Raw genomic sequence first — 15,545 nt, forward strand, 5'->3', positions numbered from 1 at the left:
GTGAATGAAATTTGCATGCCGGACTCCGCCCCCGGATATCCGGGTATAAAAGGGAGATGGCGTGCCTCATTCATTCACCTTTTGTTCTTCGGAGCCTTCGCTCATGATCAACAGACTTCGCTACAAGTAGCAACTACAAGACTGCCGGCTCTACGACGTGGTGCAGCGGACTGTCCCTTCCTGCAGCGACTTCCCCTGGGCGTCTCGGTGGTTCCAGAAGTGTTCGAGTTTTTTCTCTAAAAGAGCAAATTTCTCCAGCGTGGCATGTCCCGCTGTTCTCGTGGGTGCAACACACTCATCGAGGAGGGGGATGGACACGATGTCTGCTTCCAGTAAGCTGGGGCAGATGTTGTGGATACGTCCTACCCGCACTGCGGGCGGTTGACGATTCAGACGTTGCGTCATGGGTGGCTGTGTTCCCACGGGAGTCAGCCACCACCTCGTCTGCTTCCCGTTCCGTGACGGCAGGACTACGGCCCTGCCGCCCGCTACGGCAAGCAGCAAGGGTGATATGAGGATTACTGTGAGCGCCAATCCGTCAGTCACTGGCTCGCGGACCATTCGCACCTCGTCTGACCGTTCCCCATGAGACGGTCCCACCGTCTTGTTCCTCAACCACGTATCGGAAACGGTACGTGATGATGAGATGTCTGTTGCAGCATCGGAGGGTGACTTACTGGCATCAGACTCCGGCGATTCCTTGAAGCTCCCTCCCTCGGGGGGTCGAGCTCAGGAAGAAGCGGACGTCGAAATGTCAGCCATGCTTTCCCGGGCCGCCGGCATTGGGTTGAGGTGCACCGCACTGCCTCTACCAATGCTCGCGGCTGGATACACGGTACCTTGGGCTTGAGAGCGGCTCCAAGCCGCACTCACCCCCAGTGCCGTGTTCCCCCGGAGGTGCATGAGGAACTTAGTATGACCTGGAACGCCCCCCTTCGGCGCGTACATGGCAACTAGTTCCATCGTCCTTTCTTCCCTCGATGGTGGGGCAGCTAGAGGATACGTCGATGTCCCCAGGGGCTCGACCTAGACTCCCGTCCAAAGCACGTAGGCTTTTCGGCATCTGAGGTGTCGAGAGCTTACTCTGCTGCGGGCCAAGCTGTCCCCTCTCTCCACGCTATGGCCATCCTGCAGGTCCATCAGGCCAATGCGCGGAGAGAGCTCCACGAGGGTAAGACCGACCCAGCGCTTATGCAGGAACTCCGCGGCGTCACCGACCTCGCTCTACGGGCGACCAAGGTGGTCGGGCGATGTCCACACTTGTGGTCCAGGAGAGACACCTCTGGCTGAACCTTGCACAGATGAGTAACGCCGAGAAAGTCCGCTTTCTCGATGCACCCATCTCACAAGGGGGGCTGTTTGGTGATACTGTCGAGCTGCAGTTCTCGACAGTAAGGGAGCAGACAGAGGATATCAAGTATGTCCTCCCCAGCCGTGACTCGACAGCCCTCTGGCCACCGAGATCCCGTGCACTTTCTGCTTCCCAGCAGCCCTGGTCCTCTTCGAGACATCAAAGAGGAGACCACCACCCTCGTCAGCAGCCGCGGCGGAAGCCAAAGCAGCCCTCATGGGAAGACCCCAGGGAGATCGAGAATACCTTCGGGCCCGACCCCAGCCATTCCATTGCTGGTGGTCGATCCAGGACGGTTCCTGCCCCATCCCAACAGCCCACTTCTAAGAGTTTTCTCTCTCTCTGGGTGTTTATCACAGCCGCTCATACCCTCTACACGACGGTGTTCGGCAATAATCGAGCCGCGGACTCCACAGGAGAAGGCGTCGGGCGAGTCGTGTTAGCTGCCGTGAGCGAATGCCACCCTGACGATTAATAACGCCACGGCAGCTGTGCTGTCCTGACCGGACCAGCACGTGCTTGCCCTGCACGAGAGGTTGCAACCTCTTCAGTGCAAGTAGCACAGCCAACAACTCTAGGCAGTTGATATGCCAACGCAGGCGGGGGCCCGTCCACCACCCCGACACTGCGTGCCCGTTGCACACGGCACCCCAACCCTGCAGGGAGGCATCTGTCGTCACCACGACGTGCCTTGCCCCTGCCCTAGGGGGATCCTGTCCGCAAGAAGGTCATTGAAGACCAGGGGGTCAGGGTGCGCCGGCAGAAAGGCGTGATGACCATACGCCTGCTGCCGGCGTGGCACGCTATCCAGGGATCCCGTCTCTGTAGCCAGTGTTGGAGCGGTCGCATGTGCATCGACCCGAGGGGGACCACCCCCACCGAGGATGCCATGTGCCCAGGAGCCTCTGAAAGTTTCAGGGGGACTGCTGACTGCCTGAAGTGCTTCAGGCAGTTCAACACTGACTGAGCGTGCTCTGAGTCAGTCACGCTGTCATGGAGACAAAGTAGAGTTCCATACCGAGAAAGAGGATGCTCTGCACAGGGGAGAGCTTGCTCTTTTCTCAGTTGACCTGTGGTCCCAACCGATCTAGGTGCCGGAGCACTAGGTCCCTGTGTGTACACAACAGATCTCGCGAGTGTGCCCAGATGAGCCAGCCGTCGAGATAGTTAGTACCCGCACACCTCTCTCCCCGAGGGGAGTGAGGATGGCTTCCACGATCTTCGTGAAGACTCATGGGGAAAGGGACAGACCGAAAGGGAGGACTCTGTACTGATACGCCCGCTCGAAAGCGAGACATGAAAGTAAGCATCCTTTAGGTCGATTGCCATGAACCAATCTTGACATCTGGTAGACACCAGGATGCGCTTCTGCGTGAGCATCCTGAACGGCAGCTTGAGTAGATGCCTGTTCAGGGTACGCAGATCTAGCAACCCCCTTTTTTGGGGATGATGAAGTACGGGCTGCAGAACCCGCTGAACATCTCGGCCAGAGGGACGAGAATGATCGCTTGCCAGAGGGGTGGTGACCCTGGCCCGAAGCACGGGAGCATCCTAGCCTCTGACTGAGGTTGAGAGGATGCCCCAAACTTGAGCGAGCGTCTGACGAGTTAGATCGCGTAGCCGAGACGGATCGTATCCCATAGCTACCGTGATGGTTTGGGGGCTCTAATCAGGCTCCCAGGGACCGAGACCGGGGCTAGGGGTACGATCTGCTTCATCGACCTCCCACGGGGTGGTTCGATGGCTGGCAGTGCGGATTCCTTGCCGTGGGGAAGCCCCTGGGGAGGAGATCGGCTCGGCTGACTTACCTGCCTGGCGATAATGCAGCACAACGCACTGTCGACTGAGAGTGCTGAGGGCTGCTGATTATCCTCGACATTGGGTCTCGCAGTGACGCAACGTCGAGTTGCCGAACACCATCGTGTAGAGGGTGAGAGCGGCTGTGATAAACACCCAGAGAGAGAGGAAACTCTTAAGAGAGTGGGCTGTTGGGACGGGGCAGGAACCGTCCCGGATCGACCACCCAGCGATGGAATGGCTGGGGTCGGACCCGATGGTATTCTTGATCTCCCTGGAGTCTTCCCATGAGGGCCGCATCTGCTTTCGCCGTGGCTGCTGATGGGGCGATGGTCTCCTCTTCGATGTCTCTTCCGGGGGGGCCGCCTGAGTGGGGGCGCCAGAGCCGGAGGGCGTCGAAGAAGACCAGGGCTGCTGGGAAGCAGACGGTGCACGGGACTCGACGGCCGAGTCAAGAGACATCTCATCATCACGTACCGTCATGTCCGAATACGTGGTTGAGGAACAAGACGGTGGGACCATCTCCTGAGGAACGGTCAGACGAGCGAGACGAGGTGCGAAAGGTCCGTGAGCCAGTGGCTGGCGGATTAACGCTCACAGTAATCCTCATATCACCCTCGCTGCTTGCCGTAGCGGACGGCAGGGCCGTAGTCCTGCCGTCACGGAACGGGGAGCAGACGAGGTGGTGGCTGAGTCCCGTGGGAACACAGCCACCCGTGACGCAACGTCTGAATCGTCAACCGCCCGCAGTGTCCAAGTCCGAGACAAGTCCGAATGCAAATACCAACGAGTCCAAGACAAATCCGAGATCATAAAAAAACGTCTCGAGTCCGGACTCGTGTCCGAGATCGGACTCGAGTACTACAGCACTACCTTCGCATCCAGATCATGAACAGCGGCAGAACGTAATTATGCACAAATAGACAGAGAAGCACTCAGCCTTGTCTGGGGTGTAAAAAAATTCCATCATTACCTGTATGGTCAAAGGTTTACATTGGTCACAGACCACCAACCCCTGGGTGCAGAACGATCTGAATCCTGTGAAGCGGCGGATTACTCACTCGTAGCGCGAAACGCAGAACACAAAGAGCGTTGGATGAAGTGGATATGAATCTATATCTATACAATCAAAACTGCAAATGTGTCATATTGTTTGCCAGCAATAATAAATGCCCGCCATATGCGCGCACCCGCGCGACCTGTTCGTCAGACACCGCAACATGCGCGTTACCTGTCAGACACAGAGACGTGGGCTTGCAGAAATATACATTTGAAGAACAGAAGGAAGAAAACTTTTTGATGGGTGTGTGGTTCACGGTTTACTGTTTGTTTACAAGTAAGAGCGTTTCACAACACACACGTGACAAAACACAAAAAACACTTAAATTTCATTTAAGAGAGCACTGCAGATGTTCTAGATCATCTTAGGAAATGCTCTGAGTTTAGTTAATGCATTTTAAACGCAAAACTCTGCAGGTTTTTATTTGCCTGGTTTTATTTTTAACTTAACTAATATTTTTATATTTTGTTACACTTATTGATTACATACGCTATTTCTAAGTAAAAAAAAAACTTATTTCTGGAAATCATCTTGCGACCACGCCCTCGCGGGGGGAGGGGTTGCAAGACGATATAAAACAATATGGACACACTGGGGCTGCGTCCGAAATTGCCTACTTCCATACTATATAGTAGGCGAAAATGAGTATGAGTCATGAATAGTATGTCCGAAACCTCAGTATACAAAAAACTGTAGGCGAGAAATACCCGGATGGTCTACTTCCACCGAGATTCGTGAGTGTGGATCGGATGGACACTTCTCTATCCCATGATGCCATGGGAGCAGAGCAAAGGTCAAATTTAAAAAGTAAATCAAATAAATATAGCGGAAAACTTTAAAGCGGACTTACGTTTTTAATGTAAGTGCCAATAAATTAATTTCTCGTGAATAAATTATGTTCCCTGAGAGGAGGGAACGAGACATTGCGTGAAACGCTAGGGGAATCCCCTTCTCCAACCTTTACTGAATCCTTATTGAATAACGGCAGTGAAAAAAAAAATGTAACTGGCCAATGCCAGTCAAGACGGCGCTTAGGGGTGTGCGCCACCCCTATATAACTCGCTGTCTGGACCGCATTCCTCAGAATCTTTCTCCTTCACTCACCTTTTGCATGCTGTTGAGGATACGCTTCAGAGAAGAGGAATTCATCGGATCCTTCTGCTCGTGTGTTCCGGTATGCCAATATGTAATTTATGTTCGGGGCACATCGACCCGCAGGACACGCACTCACACTGCGTGCTCTGCCTGGGTCTGGCCCATGCAGAGGGGGCTCTCTCGGAGTCTAACTGCCCGCACTGCGAAGACCTTCCGGTTCAGGTGCTTAAGGCTCGGAGAGTCACCGCCCTCGGAGATTTTGTTAGGACCGAGGTTACGACAGTAACCGGAGACGTTTTATCAACTCTCACGTGTAGGTTGTTGTTAATACGTCATAGGTCAAAGAGCATACGGGTCACATGATCATAAAACATGGCGGACGCAGTATGTCCGAAATGTATTCATACTAATCCCACTCATACTATATAGAACGTACTGTTTTGACTGCCGATAGGTAGGTACTTATTCAAATTCAGTACGTACTGTCACAGTATGCGATTTCGGACGCAGCCTGGGACATACTAACAGGAAACGGAAGTGGCCGTTGTTGCCTAGACAACATTGTGGCCATTAACTGACACACACATCAAAATACAGCTCTTCTTTCCATTTAAGTATTCATTGTTTCATATGTAATGTTAACGCTGTGCTTATATTTATTAATTTAGTGACGCATCAGTTATTTAATATTTATTTAATTTTATTAATGCAGTGGAGCGTCACTTAACTCCGCCTACTCGCGGTGAGTTGTGGGTAATATTAGCCGTTAGAGTGTGCATCATTCTGCACTTTGAATTTCCACCGGAAGTAGTAGACCATCCAGGAATCTTTGGAATACTCTTTTCAACATACTATGATTTGGGACATACTAATTCTTTTTTCGAATACTATTTAGGACGGATAGTATGCGAATTGGGACGCAGAATTGGTTTCGGTTAGCGCACGCCTACCGAACTTCTGTATTCCAGTCTTCTTCAATTTAATTGGCTGAAACGTCTGTCTTTTTCAGTTTGATTGGTTTAAATTCTGCTTGGCCTGTAATTTGATTGGCTAGAATTCTCTAAACCCTGTTTGATTGGCCAACTTTTTGACATTGAGGAGCGCTGTTACCGCTGTGGCTAGGGCACAGAAATCACAACTATAACAAGTGAACAAAATTAATTATCATTATTATTTCTTTATATTCTACAGTGGGCTACTTTTATTATCATTTGCGTTAACTTTTATTAAAATAAAATCTATATTAGGCCTACTCTGCATTTACATTTAGTCATGTAGATGCCTTTATCCGAAATAAGGTGACATTTATTTTTTCATATTTAATGTTTTCTTATCTTATAGTTTTTTGTTAACTTTCTGTTAATTTACTATTTTTATATTACTAAATTGATCATATTATTTAAACACTTTAATGCCCAGTAAAAATTAATAGATTTAATTAGATTAGATTTAGATTAGATAGTAAAAAGCTGAGTTATATACTTTACTGTTTATAACTGTTAACAATTATATCTGCGATCTTAGATTTTAACGACGTTGTGAATGCAATTGCATCAAAAAAAGGACAATATTGTGTTGTTTGTTGTGGGAAAATTTTTAATGATTAAAAACCTTAAACCTTTTAACAGCTAATTTGTTTGACAGAAATTTATAAGAGCATTTTAAAATGTTTATCCACATTTCATCAGGTCTTAAAATATAATAATGGTACAGATTAAAGCAAGCAAACAGAAGTAAAATTCTTCTGCATCAATCATTTAAGTTGAAATATATATATATATAGTATATAAATAGGCTAGACAGCAACGTAGATGTAGACAACAACATGATTGGGAGACTGATACAAAGGCCCTTTTATCAAGGAAGACTAGTGAGGAGTATAGCTGGAAATTATTGCACTTACTTGGTAAACATAAGGCATGTGAAAGTGTAATTAATATCTGTATTAATAAAGGCAATAGATGCTGCATTTCTTAGGGATACCGAAAATAGCTGTATTTTCTTTGGATTAAGTAGAAATAGTAGTTAGATGCCATTTACTTTACTTTTTTGCTATTTGCACCTCAGTATTGTTGTGCATTAAACATTATGCAATAATAACAGAGTGTAAATCATTATAGTTATATAAATTATTAAAATGATGGCAACTTATTAATATTCTTACACTTTTTCTATTCCAATCACATATTGGTGGGCGGAGCTAGTGCAAATAGTCTCTGCCAACAAGGCAGGCTATTTATACTCAGTGTAAAAAGACACTTCAATGAACAAAACCGGTTAATCATCTCATTTCAAGTGTTGTGTGCATGCCAGCTTTTAAACAGAATTCTAAAGAGTAAAAAAATCATAAATTTAGTCCAATCATGATGATAAAAACATCAACCCCAGTGACCCTATAATAAAAGTATAAGTTTCAGACAGGTCAGCAGGTGACCTGTTTGAAAGTCAGTTCCCAGATCAGTTTGATGAGGTCAAAATAAGGCATAAGTCAGGTTTAAGACTGCGCACAGAAACCATTCTCCTGTTTAAGATCTGTGTGTTTAGAGATAGTCTGAAGAAAATTATCCCAGTCTGGAGCTGATGGAGGTAATTCAGTCTGGAAATGATTCCAGAACCTGTCAGTAAAAACAAACATCATACAATCATTTCAATACAATCCCCAAGACAAAAGCTGTCTCTGAGAAACACAAGAATTCCAATGTATGTATATTGTAATGTGTAATAAATAAACTAAACAAAAAATACTTTGTAGTGCCTGATTAAAATCCTACAGACTATTTGAAGGGACATTTGCATGCCATGTATTCTGTACTACAATGTATTACATAATTGTTCTCTTTTTTCATTTATTTTATTATGTTGGCTTGACAGAGCCAACATACTGTACAGTTCTTGTACTTAAACGTATTATGTTGGCTTGACAGAGCCAAAATTGTTGTGATTCTGCCTCATCTTGTCATGTCTTTCTTGATCTTGTGGCAGAATCACGGCAGGATCCCTTGTTATGTGTGGAGAGAGTAATTTTGACCCTTTCGGCCTTCGATACTCTCTCCGGTCTTTGTCTGTGTTCCCGCCCTTTTCTATCCCTCGTTATTGGTTGTTTATTAGTTCATGTCCCGAACCTGTTCCCTCTTGATTTGCTCCCCTTTAAATAGTCCTCATGTTTCATTGTCCTGTGTTGGTCATTGTGTTTGCTGTCTCTGTTTATACATCTGTGCCTTGTGCTGTTTTTGTTACCTGACTCTTGCTCGTGTTCGTGTTCCTGTTCGTGATCCTTCAGTAAGTCTAGTTAGTGTTAGTTCATTGTAGTTTTGTCTAGTGTTGTACTAAGTCTTTGTTAGTTTAGTCTAGTCAGTTTATGTTCCTGTTTATCCTTTGTTACTGTTTTACCCCCACGTGGGTTCTTGTTTTGTGTTTTATCTTTTGTTAAATAAAGTCCTTTTTAACCCCTTCATTCCCCGCTGCCTGCAATTGGGTTCTTCCCCTGCTGTTCATGACACAAAATACTGTTCTTGTACTTAAACTTATTATTATATTGGCTTGACAGCCAACATACTGTTCTTGTACTTAAGCTTATTAGTGATGCTTTTGAAAAAAGCTCACTATTACTATTGCCTCATACTTATTATTATGTTGGCTTGACAGAGCCAACATACAGTTCTTTGTTCTAAGCTTATTAGTGGTGCTTTGAAAAAGCTCACTATTACTATCTTGCGAGCATATTATTATTATTAGTGATGCTTTTGAAAAAAACTCACTATTATTATTGCCTCATATTTATTATGTTGGCTTGACAGAGCCAACATACTGTTCTTGTACTTAAACTTACTATTATTATTATTATGTTGGCTTGACAAAGAGCTTTCAAGCTACATCCACCAAACTTTCCACAAACCTTCAGTCTGGTCTGACTTGAGTTGCAATATCTTTTCTAACTGATCCGGGTTCTGGTTTTCGAAAACCGGACTCTCAAAATCCCCTAAATTCCCATTGACTTAACATTGCGACAAACTTTGAAGGCTCATAACACAAAGTGAGGATGTCGTAGAAACTTGTGGGTTACCCCGTTTGAAGAGTCTGGCAGGCTCTGTAAGAACATACATCACAATGGGGTGTAATTTGCACCCCTGGGGTGTAAGAGCCCCCCAAATTCACCATTGACTTATAATGGAAGAGGAAATATGCCCATATAAGGCGTTATAACTGTCCCATGTTGAATATCTTCGCAGTACAACCACTTAGAGACAAGGGGGTGGGCTCATTTTACTCAGGCAACCAATCAGTGTCACATGATCATCATGAAGCTATTAAGCCACGCCCATAGCAACCATTTACAGCAACCTAGCAACCGATCCCATAGACTCCCATTATAAAAAGTCCAGATGGATATCTTTGCAACACAGTGTCGTAGAGACAAGGGGGTGGGCTCATTTGACTCAGGCAACCAATCAGTATCCCAGGAACTTCATTAAGGTACGAAGCCACGCCAATAGCAACAAAACATCTTAACTTAGCAACCGTTTAACAAGACATATGTCTGCATCAGAACATCGTAGAGACATGGGGGTTGGTTCGTTTTACTTGTGGCTTGGAGTATCATACTAACAACATGTTAATTATGCTAGCAAACATGCTAATCGTGTTAACATAATGCTAGCAAACATGCTTACAGTGTTAACATCATGCTAGCAAAAAGGCTAATAGCGTTAACATCATGCTAGCAACATGTTAATCGCGTTAGCATTATGCTAGCAAACATGCTAATCGTGTTAGCATCATGCATGCAAACATGCTAACCATGTTAGCAAACATGCTATTCATGTTAGCAGACATGCTATTCATGCTAGCAAACATTCTAATCATGCTAACAACATACTAAGCCCGGTTTTTACACACTGGGGTCACATTATTCTTTCCATCATCTTAGAAAAAGTATAACGATAAAACCTTTCAAACTATTTCAAACTCTTCAGGACAGTGTGGCGAGGAAGGCGGGACGGGAGCCGTGGGGTGGGGCTGGTGGTGTGATTGATAATGGAAATCAGCTGTGCATGCACCGGTCCCGCATCGCCCACGGAGGAGATTGGGAGCATAAAGGGAGGAATCGACGGGACTGCCGACGAGAGAGGACCGGGCCCGGACATGTTAAGTTTTGTTTATGTTTGCGTGGCCGGCAGTCTACCGCGAGGTGGCTGTCGGCCATTTTACTTCCGTGTTATTGTTTATTTATTTTTGATTAAAGTTTGGTGTTAAATGTTCGCCGGTTCCCACCTCCTTCCTTCCTGTTTTATTGAGTGTATTACACAAACATAAACAAAACTTAACATGTCCGGGCCCGGTCCTCTCTCGTCGGCAGACCCGTCGATTCCTCCCTTTATGCTCCCAATCTCCTCCGTGGGCGATGCGGGACCTGTGCACGCACAGCTGATTTCCATTATCACTCATGCCACTGGCCCCGCCCCACGGCTCCCGTCCCACCTTCCTCGCCACAGACAGGCTTTGTCAAGCCAACATAAAGTTTGTACTCGAACTTTACTATCTAGTTTTCATTATTTCTATACTATTTTCCTAAAATTTATTTTCATTACAGATTCTTTTCAACAATGCAAAATCGTGAAAAGCACTGCTGAAGTGAATCTGAATTTAATTTAATTTAAATACTAAAAATATCCTTTATTATGCAGTTAAAAATGTATTATTTGTTGAGAAATATGTAACAGTGTCACGGTCCCACCGTCTTGTTTATGAAATTCTAGTCGTGTGGTGGGATCGGGGCAGAGTCCTTGGGTTTTATGTGGGAAGGCCATGAGATGTTTGTTTTTACCTCTCATGTGTTTTTCCAGTGTCTCGTCTCTGTTCCCGCCATCTCGTTTCCTCGTTATCCTTCCCTAAGTGTTTGATTACCCACACCTGCCCCGTGTCGTTATCCCTCGTTTGTCTTCCCTTTATATACCCTCTTGTTTCTTTGTCTTGTGCTCGTGGATTGTACTGTGTATTATGTCTATGCATGTATGGCATTGTGTTAGTGTTCATGCTCGTGTTGTCACCCGTGTTCCTGTTCCTTGCCCTGTTCGTGTTTTGTAAGTTTTGTGCCTTGTATTATTTAAGACGTTTGGTCGTGTCCTTTTGTTTAGTTTATTGTTCTTGTTTTCATTTTGCCCCCTCGTGGGAAGTCTTTTGTTTTATATTTGTTTCTTAGTTCGGTTTTTCCCCATTGTGGGTGTTTTTGTTCTGTTTGTTGTATAAATAAATATATCTTGTTTAACCCCTTCACTGCCTGCCTGCGCTTGGGTTCTTCCCCTTACCAATCGACGATACGAGCCATCATTTGAACCCAGCAGGCAAGATGGAGGCTAGGCGATCCAGGCAGGCCCATCTCCTCTGCGGTCTGCGACAGGGCTACTCCGATGTCTTGGAGTTCGCTGATCGATTCTTCGAAACGCAGGGGAGATGGTCCATGACTGAGCGTGGAGCAGATGGCCTGTTCAACGGCGGTCTGAATCGAACCGCTGTCACGGGAGAGAATGAGGATGCTGAGACCGCTGGGCTTCACGGACATGATAGGTAGCCATGAATCGGCCGGAGCCCAGGGTCTCAGCCCAACCCATCATCTTCCCCTACGCCCGTGATCCCGTAGGGTCGTCCATGCCAGATCGGAGTCGTGGGCATCACCACCGTCCGCCTCTCCCTGCAGCCTCTCCCCCCCCATCAGCTCCGTGGCGGCGCAGACGAAGGGAGTCGTGGGACTCCCCGTCCGACTCCTCCGGTCGGAGTACCGGGCTCTCCCATCGCTTCTCAGCAACCGGCCACATGTCCTGTGGCCGGTCAAGGAAGAAGAAGCCGAGGAGGGGGAAGCAGATGCCGGTGCAGCCGACGTTCAGCCGGTGTCACCGGCAGGTCCTGCCGGTGTCTCAGTCCGGGTGTCGAACCGCGTCCAGTCCGCGGTCGAGCCGGCGTTCCAGTCCGGTGTCAGCACGGCGTGCGTCCAGTCCGGTGATCCAGCCGGGTCCAGTCCGTGTCCAGCCGGCGTCCAGTCCGGTGTCCAGCCGGCGTCCAGTCCGGTGATCCAGCCGGCGTCCAGTCCGGTGTCCAGCCGGCGTCCAGTCCGGTGATCCAGCCGGCGCCCAGTCCGGTGATCCAGCCGGCGCCCAGTCCGGGATCCAGCCGGCACCAGCCGGCTCCAGCGGTGATCCAGCCCGTCCAGCCGGTCAAGACCCTGTCCAGCCGGCCTTCCAGCCGGCGTCAAGCCCTGTCCAGCCGCCTTCCAGCCGGCGTCAAGCCCTGTCCAGCCGGCCTTCCAGCCGGCGTCAAGCCCTGTCCAGCCGGCCTTCCAGCCGGCGTCAAGCCCTGTCCAGCCGGCCTTCCAGCCGGCGTCAAGCCCTGTCCAGCCGGCCTTCCAGCCGGCGTCAAGCCCTGTCCAGCCGGCCTTCCAGCCGGCGTCAAGCCCTGTCCAGCCGGTCCCTGGGAGACTCCCAGGGCCAAAGACTGTTCCCCCCGGGACTCCTCCTAAGTCCCCCAGGACTCAGCGCCCTCGAGCGCAGCCGGGGACTGGGACTGTTCCACCCAACCCTTTTGGACTGCCTCCTATGTACTCTTGTTTTGCCCCACCCCCCTCCCATGTTTGTTGTTCTTGTTGTCTCACCCCTAGTCCTGTAGTCTTGTTGTCCTGTCTACCCCTTGTCTTGTTCACCATGTTTGTCTGGTTTTTGTCTTTGTCCAGTCTGTCAGGTCTTGTTAGTCACCCCTTGGTGAACACCTGGAGGTGTTCATTAAGGGGGGGGCTCTGTCACGGTCCCACCGTCTTGTTTATGAAATTCTAGTCGTGTGGTGGGATCGGGGCAGAGTCCTTGGGTTTTATGTGGGAAGGCCATGAGATGTTTGTTTTTACCTCTCATGTGTTTTTCCAGTGTCTCGTCTCTGTTCCCGCCATCTCGTTTCCTCGTTATCCTTCCCTAAGTGTTTGATTACCCACACCTGCCCCGAGTCGTTATCCCTCGTTTGTCTTCCCTTTATATACCCTCTTGTTTCTTTGTCTTGTGCTCGTGGATTGTACTGTGTATTATGTCTATGCATGTATGGCATTGTGTTAGTGTTCATGCTCGTGTTGTCACCCGTGTTCCTGTTCCTTGCCCTGTTCGTGTTTTGTAAGTTTTGTGCCTTGTATTATTTAAGACGTTTGGTCGTGTCCTTTTGTTTAGTTTATTGTTCTTGTTTTCATTTTGCCCCCTCGTGGGAAGTCTTTTGTTTTATATTTGTTTCTTAGTTCGGTTTTTCCCCATTGTGGGTGTTTTTGTTCTGTTTGTTGTATAAATAAATATATCTTGTTTAACCCCTTCACTGCCTGCCTGCGCTTGGGTTCTTCCCCTTACCAATCGTGACATAACAGAACAGTAACACAGTATTACCATGGTTAAAAGTAGGAATACTTTTGCCATGATATTACCATCTGATTTTTTTGTTTTTATATTTCGTGTTGATGTTGAGTATTGATCTCACTTGTGGTGGTAAACATCAGGGTCCCGGCTCATTCTGTTATTGAAGCCAATGTACAGGTCATCCCAGAGTCGCCCCGTCACAACCACATGTCTCATCACCCCCACTCTGTTTTTGATCTAAAAAATATATTTGTGTGATATTTTCCTCAGCAACTGTCTGGCAACCATCCACAACCCTCTGGCATGGTAACGATTGGCTGTACATGGGCAAACACTACTCACATTTTCATTAATAAATGTATAAATCTATTTCAGTTCTTTTCTCAGTTACCTCTTCATACGGGTGATCTCTCTTCGGTCTCTTGTCTGGAAAGGACAGATCCATGAAGTCCACTAAATAATCACACCCTCCATCCAGTAGCTTGAAATCATCATCCGTTTCAATGACCTGACACATAACATTCAGTGAGCGTAGAGTCCACACTGGTTTATGTGTTTGCTTGTGTTAAGAGCAGCTTTGAGATCCACCACCAGTTTGCTTATGAAAACATTCTTTACCCGTATGACCAGATTGTAGCCTTTAAATCCTGCCCAGTTATAATAAAACTGGATCCAGCTTTTGTGTTTAAAGATATCATTGGAAATGGTAGAATTCAGCTCATCCAAATACAAGTCAAAGTCCCAGCTGTCCTTATAGATCTTTGCACTGTTTGGGGGTTGAGTGATTGCATCCCTGCGATTGTTGTTGTTCAAGCACAAAGAGAAAATAATGCTTACTAAATAAAGAATGAACAGAATTAATAGCAGAATAAGAGATGGACATTATACTTGAAATACTTCTAAAGAGTATATCTCCAAACATATTTAGACTTTTCTGTCAACTTAAAGGGGTCATATGGCGGGATTACGTGTTTTTCTATGTCGTTTGTGTGTTATAAGTTAACCATGCATGTATTAGACACGTAAAATTGCAAAAATTAAAGTGTTGGAACAAAAGATGCATTCTATCTAAAAGCGAATGCACACCCAGACCTGCCTGAAACGCCTAGTGTAACCACACCCCCACAAATCTACGTCAGTTCGTAGTATGATTTGACTAAGACCGCCCAAATGTATACGTACCTGTCAGTACAATTGCTTTGGAACCTGATGTTTCAAATATGGTAAGAGGTGTTACAATTCCGTCACACGCTTGCAGTATTCGACCAATCACTACGCACTGGTTAACTGGCCAATCATAGCACACCTCGCTTTTCAGAGCGATGAGCTTTGTAAAAAATCTGCGCATTTCAGAGAGGCGGGGCAAAGAGGAGATACAAACATGAACGGTATGTGGAAAATACAGCATTTTTGAACCATAAATCGTGTATAAACATTGCATTACATCTAAAACAAATGATAATATTTGTTTTAGCCGTGTCATATGACCCCTTTAAGACAAGTATTTATTTTAAAGTTTAATTTTAAGTATATTTCTGAAAAAATAGATGAAAAGTAAACTGAATATAAACTTTCTAATTTTATAAAAAAGAAGTATACTCATAGCACACTTAAATAAACTTTGTAAGGGTATACTCATACTCACATCATACATACTAGCGCAAACATGCTACATACTGAGATATGAAAACAGACCTGTTTGATTGATCTGCTAAAGCCCAAGCCACATCCAGCACAGAGGAGGGTAAAGGGGTCCAGGTTAAGATATTTGGACAGCTCTTGCTTATGGAAGCATTCAGATCTTCTGCGCTGTTCTTAATATTTGTCTCCTTTATGTACCTGTTAGTCATGTTTAAATATTTAATAG

The 15,545-nt window shown here is 46.6% G+C and overlaps 1 protein-coding gene across 1 annotated transcript in view; it reads right to left on the reverse strand.

Moving 5' to 3' along the window:
• Nucleotides 1-6,929: 6,929 nt before the first annotated feature.
• Nucleotides 6,930-15,545, reverse strand: part of LOC130550021 (cytidine monophosphate-N-acetylneuraminic acid hydroxylase-like) — a 35,918-nt gene continuing 27,302 nt past the window's right edge. Inside the window, exons 9-13 of the mRNA XM_057327355.1 lie at nt 15,374-15,517; nt 14,297-14,471; nt 14,070-14,186; nt 13,800-13,915; nt 6,930-7,918 (exon numbers count right to left, since the gene is read on the reverse strand). Coding sequence (XP_057183338.1) covers nt 7,798-7,918; nt 13,800-13,915; nt 14,070-14,186; nt 14,297-14,471; nt 15,374-15,517 — 673 coding nt within the window. The 3' untranslated portion in view covers nt 6,930-7,797. The remainder of the gene's footprint in view (nt 7,919-13,799; nt 13,916-14,069; nt 14,187-14,296; nt 14,472-15,373; nt 15,518-15,545) is intronic.

The sequence above is a fragment of the Triplophysa rosa genome, unplaced genomic scaffold (assembly GCF_024868665.1).
Source record: "Triplophysa rosa unplaced genomic scaffold, Trosa_1v2 scaffold221_ERROPOS574315, whole genome shotgun sequence".
NCBI classification, from domain to species: domain Eukaryota; kingdom Metazoa; phylum Chordata; class Actinopteri; order Cypriniformes; family Nemacheilidae; genus Triplophysa; species Triplophysa rosa.